A 10,000-nucleotide genomic window follows, 5' to 3' on the forward strand; every position below is an offset into this window, starting at 1 on the left:
AGGTTTTTTGTTTGTTTGTATTTTAATTGTCTAATGTCTATTTGTTTTGCCGTTACATTTTGTTGGCCAAGTCTTAAAAAAAAGACCCCATCAACCCTGCACATTAAATCATTCCTAATTAGAGGCTGTGTTTTGGGCCGCTCCCTTCTTAACACGTTAACCGTGGCACCTCGGTGGCGGCTGGCAGGGCAAGCCCCCTTTCTAAAGGAATGGCTCGGACTCCAGTTCCTAACGAGTGCAGTGCGGCGCTCTCGTCGCAATGCTCTCGCGCAGCCCTCAGCGAGGTGTAACCCCTGTGCCGGCATGCATCTCCAAATGAACGCTTTGCGTTACCATTTCAAAATCTGCTCCCGGGGATCCCGTCCGGCATCTTGATCAGACGTAACGACCTTACCCGTTCTACTTTTGTTCTCTCTCTCTCTCTCTCTCTCGCTCTCTCTGACTCTCAACTCTCCTTTTTCCTCTCTCAACACCTCCTCTCTCTTTTCCCTGGCCTCGGTTTTGCAGAGAACCACATCCTAGAGGACGTGAATAAGTGCGTGATTGCTCTGCAGGAGGGGGATATGGACACGCTGGACAGGACGGCGGGGGCCATCCGGGGACGCGCCGCCCGCGTCGTCCACATCATCAACGCCGAGATGGAGAATTACGAGCCGGGCGTCTACACGGAGCGCGTGCTGGAGACCCTGCGGCTGCTCTCCGAAACGGGTGAGCCCACATCGCAAACTCTTGCGCGCGTTCTGGATGTGGTTCACCTGACGCCGGAGCTCTGTGTGACGTGGGTTGGAGAAGAGTTAACCTGTGGCCTTCGAACAGCGATATAGACGCCGATCTAATTCTGGGAAGTTACACTCAGGAGCAGTTTATTAAAGGTTTGCTTATGCAAAAGCACATTACAGGTTTGGGGCATTTCAACCTAAGTGTACAAAATACAGTGTGATGCAAAGAGTTTAGTTTAGTACCGGCAAGGCAGTTCGACATGCCTGACAGGCTTGAGAATGGAAAAGGAAAAACACGAAATTTTCTACGGTAGTGATCAGCGGGTCCGCCATGACAGCTGTCGTCTCCTCAGGCGCTCGCTGTCTTCTCACAGTTACAGAAGGGCCTCACTCTTCACAGGGCACAGGAAGGACCCGAGACGTCCACCGAGCAGACCGATATGTAGAAGGGATCGGGGCTGTGGGAATATGAGGATATGATATGCCTCTTTCCCATTTATTCTCTAACGCAGACAACGTGGGCTCGTTTAGCTAAGGCCCGTCGAGATGAGACCCCATCCTCCGAGGTCTCTGCCACTCACACTGTTCCATGTTATCTGTCCGCTGCGCTTTCCATGGTCTTCTGCCAGCAGCCCGGAGGTCCGGCAACAGGCAGATGTGGCTTCGGCCACGCTCCGTCGGAGCCTGCCCGCGGAAAGGGCAAAGAGGAAAGAAAAACAAACAGCTGTTTTCTCAGCGGCACAGTCGACGACAAAAAACAACAACAAAAAAAACCCCCAAAAGAGTGTGAGAGTGAGAGCATGAGAGAGAGGAGAGTGAGATAAAGTGAGAGACAGCAGAGAACAAGGCTAAAGCGGAGAAAGGGCCGGCGTGAACAAGCTGTTACGTGTCTGTTACATATTTATTACACATTACAATGTAACATTGAACCGACCACGTATTGTAATAAAGTCATAAAGTGTAGAGGATAAATTTCTCCATCCTACTCCGCTCCACCTTTCTGTCTCTCTCTCTCTCTCTCTCTCTCTCTCTCTGTTTTACAGAGTTAACAATGTACGTGCGGTGGAAAATTAAAAAATATAAAGATTGAAAAAATAAAAACAGGAATAACGTACCTTGCAAAACAGTTTCAGCTGGTATTGTAAAACACACCCGTCAGACTCTGAAGTTACGTCAGTCTGGGTTCTGATGACTTCCTGTCTGTAACCAAGTGGAAAATCTCACACAGTGATGATCAGTGGTTTGGAAAGCAATGTATCCATATATATATATATATATATGTGTGTGTGTGTGTGTGTGTGTGTGTGTGTGCATGTATGTGTGTGTGTGTGTATGCGTGCACATGCACTCTTGTAATCTCACATTTTGCTCATGCACACACCATCACACTTCGCACACAGACTTTGACTCTCTCATTCCCACACTTTTAGTTGTGTGTGATAGTCTGCACTGAGAGCTAAACAGCTCTAGTGTGCAGTAGTGTATGTACAGGGGTTCAGTGGTGTATCAAATGAGTATGATGGTGTGTTCATGAGAGTTTGATAGAGTGGGTGATGGTAGTGTGTTCATAAGAGTTTTGATGTGTGTGTGTGAGAGACTGTGTGTGTGTGAGAGAGCTTTAATGGTGAGAGTGTAATGTGTAATGGTGCAGGGGTGTGATAATGAGTTAAAGGAGTCACTTATGTAGAAAGGCATAAATGGCCTCTTATAGTGTGGATGAATGTATCTATGTTTTTTAATTGGTTAGTTACCTCATTATTTATTTATTTGGTTGGTTGGCTACTCAGTCAGTCAGTCATTCAGTCAGTTAGTTGTTTATTTTTCTTGCTGACTCGCTGCATGTTTCCTTAATCTCACGCTCTTCATAGGGAAGCAAGCATATGCCAAACACAGAAAGACAATCTCACACAGTTGATGATGGGGGGGGTTCTAAGATCAAAGGTGTCTACTGTAGCAACTGTAGCGTTCTCTCTCAGACCGCAGTGACCCCAGTGACCTCTCAAACCCCTGTCACGTCTGCCCCTCCTACAGATCAGACACAGTAAGAAGTAACAAGTAAAAGATGTTCGATGCGTTCTTCACGTCTCCACAGGCACTTAAACCCATGTCTGGGCGCCATGGCCGGTTTATCATGTGCCACAGTGGTCGCCCTCTTTCGATCTGCAGCCAGGTCACAGGCACACTGAGCATCAGCGTTCCCAGACACTGCGTGGAGAACCCCACGTGCTCGGTGCTGTTTTGCAGTATGAAAAATGACATCATCAGGCCTTATTAAAGTCTAACGAGGGCCAGACACCACGCTGGAGCGGTTGGTTCAGCAGGGCTCTCCGTCACATGAAAACAAACAGCCTCCCTGAGTCTGGACCTGAGGTACAGGGACAGAGGGAGACAAAGAGACAGAATAACTCATCTTTAGGCACAGAGAGGTAACACACTTTGCTTTCAAGTTAAAAAACACTTCAGCACCTTAAATTTTGAGGTGGAGATCCAGTCTGGAGCCATTATAAGGACTGCTAATTACTTAATTAACATTATTTATGACTTTATTTATGCTGAAGTTCAGAGTTTTTTTATGTTACGTAATGCCATATGTAACAGTACTCAAGGAAACCTTAATGTAAATTGAATTTATTCATGTCTGTGTAAGCAATGAATACTTTCTTTTAAGCCCAAGAGGGTGTGGCCTGTATCCTTTGACCACTCCCCTTCTAGGATATTTTACTTTTTTCATCATTATTGTCATACAGTTACATTAACATTTACATTTACGGCATTTAGCAAACGCTCTTATCTAGAGTGACTTACAAAAGTGCTTTATCATTTCCTCATAGAACACAGCCTAGTGCAGTACAGCTGGTTAGAGTCCAATATACCAATGAACTAGAATACTGCAGAATACAGGGATCAATGCTGATGACTAGTAGTACAAAATCCATGAGCTCTATCTTAGACCATGATAAGTGCAATAAACAATAAGTACTAGAGTCTGTTAGACAACATCAGTGTAATGAACAATACCCTACAATAAGTACTAGTTTAGTCAGTCAATATAGGAGCAGGGTCAGTGGTCATTTTATGGTAGTACCTCTATAGAGAGATGTGTAATCACCCCCCCCCAGCTTAGACACTCCTCTCCACTAGGACGGATGGGTTTCCCAGTACCCTGTCCTTGAGCTCCGGGACAAGAAACCCGCCGACGGCTCCTTTCGCTTTCCTGCTATTCATCCAGCACGTCCAGAGGAACGTTTGCATGCTCGTAATTACGCCCATACGTTGGGTTCGCGTCCAGAGCCGACGAGATTGAAAACATGAGTTATGGAGCCCGTCTCCAGCCGTTGTGCGCCGCGGCGTAGCGGACGTGCCACCAGAGCTAGACCACGTGGGCGGAGCATACCACCATCCAATCACAGGCCGCGTTGCGCCTTTGCGCTGCACAGCCAGGTGCGAGAAGCCATCGCCGCGTGACGGTGACTCGGTTCTAGCTCTGGTCGAAGGAAGCTGTTTTTTCAATTTCCTTATTTACCGCTTAACTGAGTGTTGAAGGGTTAAGCTATAGAGGTATGCGCTTACTGTGACTCACGCAGCAAAACTGTGATCAGAGAGAGAGAATTCAAGACCAAAAAAGAGAGAGAGAGAGAGAATTAGAGAGAGAAGTGGACAGAAAAGGAGAGAGGAAAGAGGGAGAGAGAGTGAAAACAGGTGGAGAGAGAGAGAGAGAGACAGACAAGTCTTTTGCGTTTGTACGGCAGTGACTCCTATTCAGTGATGTGGTGTCTGTGTTAGATGCTTTGCTGGAATTTCTGTTTACAAAACCGATTCCTCCAGTAAGCCTGGAGCACATTAATGGAGCTGGAGGTCTGCTTCTGAAGTCGTAAACATTCAGCACCAGCACGGACGTCTGCTGAGGGTAGAAGGCTTTCCGTTCTCCTGACATCAGAAGGAATTTTCTTCTGTCACATTTGTCACGCTATTCTAACGAAATGGCAATACACACATCATTATAGAGGCCAAAAAGAAAGAGCTTTGTCCTGCTTTTGAAGCATTTGTGTTGTTTCAAGTAGCGTTGGAAGGCCTGTTAGGCGTTAGTAAAGTGTCCCGTTAGGCGTTAGTAGAGTGTCCTGCTAGGCGTTAGTAAAGTGCCTTCGTTTCTATGTATTTCATTTATTAAGCCTATTAGGCATTCCAGCCTGGGTTTAACACCAGCTGTCTCCACTCACAATGAAATTATTCTCCCCACTATATCTGCAAGTTCTGCCTGTTTGCCCAAGCGCCCCTTTCATGAAAATGGCTTTTAAACGCCCCTCGTGCCTATGGGCCTGCTGCTTGCATGGTACGGGTCTCAACTCCCCCTAGAACAATAATCCATTCCCACATGGCTCCTTTTCCATTTTCTTCCTCGGTTCTCCCCGGCCCGGCCTCAAATAGCTCCTCACTGAACGCAGCGTTGCTCATCAACAGCTCGGAGAGTGTTTAAATATTCCTATTTAAAAGTCAGGGCAAAAAATATAATAATAATTCCCCAAAGCCTATTTTATGCTTTGACAGTAAATGGATTAAAATGAATTAAATGTGTGTTAAAGAAAGAGCCAGCAGAAGACACACACAGGGAAAGTTTTTTGCTTGGCGCATATATATATATATATATATATATGTATATGTATATGTATAGAGCAAATTTGACATCTGCCTTTACTCGTACACTGATTTGGTTTTGCATACCCATATAATTTCACAGAGCCAGGCGCCAAACAGGCGGCAAGCAGAAAACACGGGGAAAATACTGGCCGACAGAGTTGGAACACACCCCGGTCTTAACCGTCGTGAGTGGAACTGCAAAGCTTGTCCCAGACTGGCGACGTGACCGGTTGGGTTTCAGATGAATTTGGAAGGTTAGCATGGCTGTGTCAGGCTGGTGAGCCCAGTTGTTAATGACCGCGCATTCTGTTTACCTCTGTTTGTTGAGTATTACTCTTATTCCAGGGTTTAAGAATGCTCCTTTGGGTTTTGGGAGTCATTCTTTAACTCTAGATCATCCCGATGAGCCTTCACATGTACGTGTACACACACGTGCCGTCACAAAGGTCGAAACTTTGAAAACACAGCTGAGATCTCAGTAGCGTTCTGGTATTGGTCAATACCACTTTCACTACAAGAGTTTACTTTTTTAAGTTAACGTATTACAGGCCAACAGCAGCTTCAGCTAGAGGCCCTGGTTAAAGATGGCATTGATGTCTTACTGAGGGTCAGTGAGGTTAGATGTACACCTGGTTGGATGAGTTGGATGAGTCTGTCAAATTTGCCTTCGGGTCTACGGCTGACTGTGAACGCTCTGTATCTGCTCGTCCAACCAAACGGATCACTGCAGGAAGGCCGTTTTCCACAACGCCAGCAACGTCTCGGTCGGGAGCGTCTATGTTTGTACATCTGACCTTCCACCGAGCTCCTGCATGCGATTGCCGCATTGTTGGCATGCAGCAGTGTGATGGAGGCCCGCTTTGATTGAAACGCTGAGGAAGAAAAAAGGAGCTGGTTGTGGTGTGTGTGTGTGTGTGTGTGTGTGTGTATGTGTGTGTGTGTGTGTGTGTGAGGGAGGAAGGGAGGTGAGGCACATCGTTTGTAGACACATCTGGTGACCTCCGAGGTTCCTCTCCCTGGCGTGGCATGCGCCGCCGACAAGGCGAGGCAGTTAATTGTTGGACGGCCCGCATCGTTGCTCGTATTCCCACAATGCCGTGTTCTCCGTCTCCTCTCTGTGCGTCCACAGCAGCTGTGAGCCCATTGCAAGCATCACAGTGGCAGAGGGACAGACTTTCCCGAACATGTCCTGGCCGCTGAGGCCGAGCCGTCTTCCTGTTCTCTTCCCTGCACGCTGGCACCCGACAGGCAAACAGACCCACTCCTGAAGCATGCCCGAGAACTTGAACTTGAACTTGAACTTAATCTCTCTTTCCCACCTGCCCCCCACAGTGATGCCGCGCTTTGCCGAGCAGGTGGAGGTCGCTATCGAGGCTCTGAGCACCTGCCCCCCGCAGCCTTTCGAGGAGAACGAGTTCATCGACGCCTCGCGCCTGGTCTACGACGGCGTGCGTGACATCAGAAAGGCCGTGCTCATGATACGGGTGAGTTTGCAGCACGGAGCCACGACGCCTGTCCGGCACATTCGGCCCCCGGGCCATTAGACATCGCAAAGCCACACGGCCAAAGTGGAATCCGAATCCGAACACAGTGGAATCCGTACAGCGCCAGTGCCGTCGCAGCGGTGCATGTAACCGCATGATGCTGCAGGCCCTTTTCCCAGACCGCTATGCCACCCAGATAATTCCAAGTACGTGCCGTATGTGTCCGGCAGCCTGCTGGCTTGACCTCCTGGGTGCCGATGGAAATGCCAGGCACGCTACAAAGGCTGAAACCACGCAAGGGCATGGGACAGTGAGGGAAAAACTCAAAAGTTCTACGCACCATTCCTGGAGTGCGTGGAGGGGACGTCACACCCACTGTGACCCTTGTTCATCTGGCAGGCTACAGCATGCACGACCTCACCCGGACGGGTGGTGCCGCTCACACACTCACACGCCCATGCCCACGAGCAAACTTGTTTTCCATATTTGCCAGGGAATATATCCTATTAAGGGCGCCAGGCTAGAACAATCAACATACTGCAGAGCAGGCGGTCCCGCGTCCTCCGGGACCCGCGCGAGACGCAGCTGCAGATGTATCTGTTTCAGGCAGCAGTGTAGTGTAATAGTTGTCCTCTGGTCATGTTCCGTAGATCGTGTCGTGGGACTGTGATGTCAGGCACTGCTGTACACGGGCGTTTACTCGGAGAGCAGTAGGTTCAAATCCCGCAGATCCAAAGGAAGAGTCGCAGTACTGAGAATTAGTTTGCTAATGAGGTTTTGATAGGTTCTTCCAAAAAGCCAGTGTGTGTGTGCCTGTAACACAAGTGCTAGTTTCTGGGCGAGCGAGTGATGACATTTGCCTGTCCTTCACCCTCGCTAAAGCACTTCTCTCTTTAGCTGCAGTTTGTCTGCTAAATATGTGATGCGTAGGTGCAAGTGCAGAGTGGTTGAGATAGATCTAACACCTGCATGCACGCACACTAATGCATGTACACAAGCCCCGCCCCATCCTGCCTGGCCCTGCCTGTCGTCTTTGATCCTACTTTTGGAGGGGGCGTGACTCATACGTAAACCGAACAGACATGTGGAAAGACACCGGTAATATAAGCGGCTAGCGAGCGGAGCAGTGGGCCGTCGTGAGTTAGCGATGAGGAACTGACACACACGCTGGTCTGGACCCCGTCCCCTGACAGTGCACCAGGGCCAGAGCGGACGTTTCCCCAGTGCCGTGAGCAGATGGGCCTTCCTATAGCTCGTGGTAGTAAACAGTGATGTGTTTCATTAACTCACCATATGGGGTTTATTGTGTTTGCAGTAGTGTAAGACTGTGTGAGGAGAATCACTCAGAAAGTTAACCACTGTGTGCATTTTTATGTGTGTGTTTATATATGTTTGTGGGTGTGTGTGGGTGTGTGTTCACTTTTTTTCAGGCCAAAATATTTTTAAAAATATATGTAAAACATATTTTCTTATGTGTCCCTTAATTGTGGAGGTCAGTCTGTATTATCACCACCTCTTCCAAGATCAGTTTGAGTCCTTAAAAATAATGAAATATTACATGTGAAAACTCATGCTTGTGTGTGTGTGTGCATCTGTATGTGTGTTCGTGCGTGTGTGTGTTTTCTCTCCAGACCCCAGAGGAACTGGAGGACGACTCAGACTTTGAGCAAGAGGACTATGACACCCGTAGCCGCACCAGTGTCCAGACAGAAGACGATCAGCTGATCGCTGGCCAAAGTGCCCGAGTGAGTGACCGTGACCTGTTGCACCTTGTCTTTAACTGCCGTGTGTGTGTGTGTGTGTGTGTGTGTGTGTGTGTGTGAGTGTGTGTGTGTGTGAGTGTGTGTGTGTGTGTGTGAGTGTGTGTGTGTGTGTGTGTGTGTGTGTGTGTGTGTGTGTGTGTGTGTGTGTGTGTGTGTGAGTGTGATTTTACTGTGTTGGGTTAAGGTGACTGTGATCTCACCAAGAAAGCAACTGAAAGAAATTGGTCAGGGTGACATGGGCGCATTGGGCAGTGATTCTACCTTCACTCTTAAAGCAACACGGCTTTAAAATAGAAAAGAAATAGAATATTTTAGAAATGAAAAGAGTTTCAACTAACCGATTCTTGATTAGCTTTGGCTTAAATTCAAACTTCTTTCAAATTTATTTTTAATGGCATTTTTAACACATCCTTTCAAGACATTTAAATGGGTATTTTGGAATGGCAATTGTAGCCTTTAGAAGTGGTTACGGAAATCCTGCGTGAATGGTGAGACGCGTCTTTCTTCACCAGCAGTCAGGGTCATCCCATGAGAGCTGAAGCAATGATAAATGCATCATCTGCGGAGGCCAGTCCAACCGTCACAGCACGTTCTGCTGTCCTTTCCGGTCTAAATCACTCTGCCAAAGTTTGAACAAAAGTTCTGGTTTGTTATAATGTTGGCCGTAGAGTTCTGCTCGTCCGCGCTCAGGACCGCTGCTGAAGTCCATCCCCGTTTTGCCCTGCGGTGTACGGCTGACCTTATCACGTGTAATGATGGCAGGGGCTATCGCACGCTGTGGTGCCTGTCCACGGCGCCCGGCGGCGTTGGTGCGTGGCAGGGTTTGGACGAGCCGAGGTGCGCCTGCTGACGGAGCTGTGCTCCATGCTAGGGGCAGCTGGTGGGTGTGTGTGCTGCGTACGTGATTAGAGGAGCTTCTTCATGACATCACAGTGTGCGGACAATGGGCTAAGGTGCTGTGTGTGTGTGTGTGTGTGTGTAAGACACACTACAGGCTCCTTACAGTACATTAGGAACATATCAGCACCTGTTAGGCACACTCTAACTCTCACACAATCATACCAACATACACACAAACGCACACACATATAGTCCCTCTCCCACACAGACCATTAGGATTTCATTCCCAGAGGGTATCTGTGAGGGCTGGCTTGGCAAGCGTTAAAGCTCTGTGCTACACGGGCTGCTCCTCTCTGAGCTACAAGGCTCAATCCCAGTCTACGTTTGACTTAGTCTCTGACCACTGACGTGCAAAATGAAAATCACCAGAACAATGAACTTTGCAAACCTGTGTGCTTGGATGGGCTTTGAATGGGCTGTGTGTTGTGGTATCCACCACAGTACTCACACAGTACTCATGCAGCCGTCCAGAGGACCAGAGCTAATCTACATAAAAACA

The 10,000-nt window shown here is 48.2% G+C and overlaps 1 protein-coding gene across 4 annotated transcripts in view; it reads left to right on the top strand.

The window, feature by feature from the left end:
* ctnna2 (catenin (cadherin-associated protein), alpha 2) overlaps positions 1-10,000 on the top strand; it is a 300,745-nt gene that overhangs the window by 283,815 nt on the left and 6,930 nt on the right. For all 4 annotated transcript variants that reach the window (XM_035529725.2, XM_035529726.2, XM_035529727.2 and 1 more), the window contains 3 exons: positions 508-708; positions 6,687-6,838; positions 8,470-8,583. In XM_035529725.2, the coding sequence (XP_035385618.1) occupies positions 508-708; positions 6,687-6,838; positions 8,470-8,583 (467 nt within the window). The remainder of the gene's footprint in view (positions 1-507; positions 709-6,686; positions 6,839-8,469; positions 8,584-10,000) is intronic.

Source organism: Electrophorus electricus, chromosome 5 (genome assembly GCF_041902795.1).
Source record: "Electrophorus electricus isolate QZ-2024a chromosome 5, ASM4190279v1, whole genome shotgun sequence".
In the NCBI taxonomy this organism is placed as follows: domain Eukaryota; kingdom Metazoa; phylum Chordata; class Actinopteri; order Gymnotiformes; family Gymnotidae; genus Electrophorus; species Electrophorus electricus.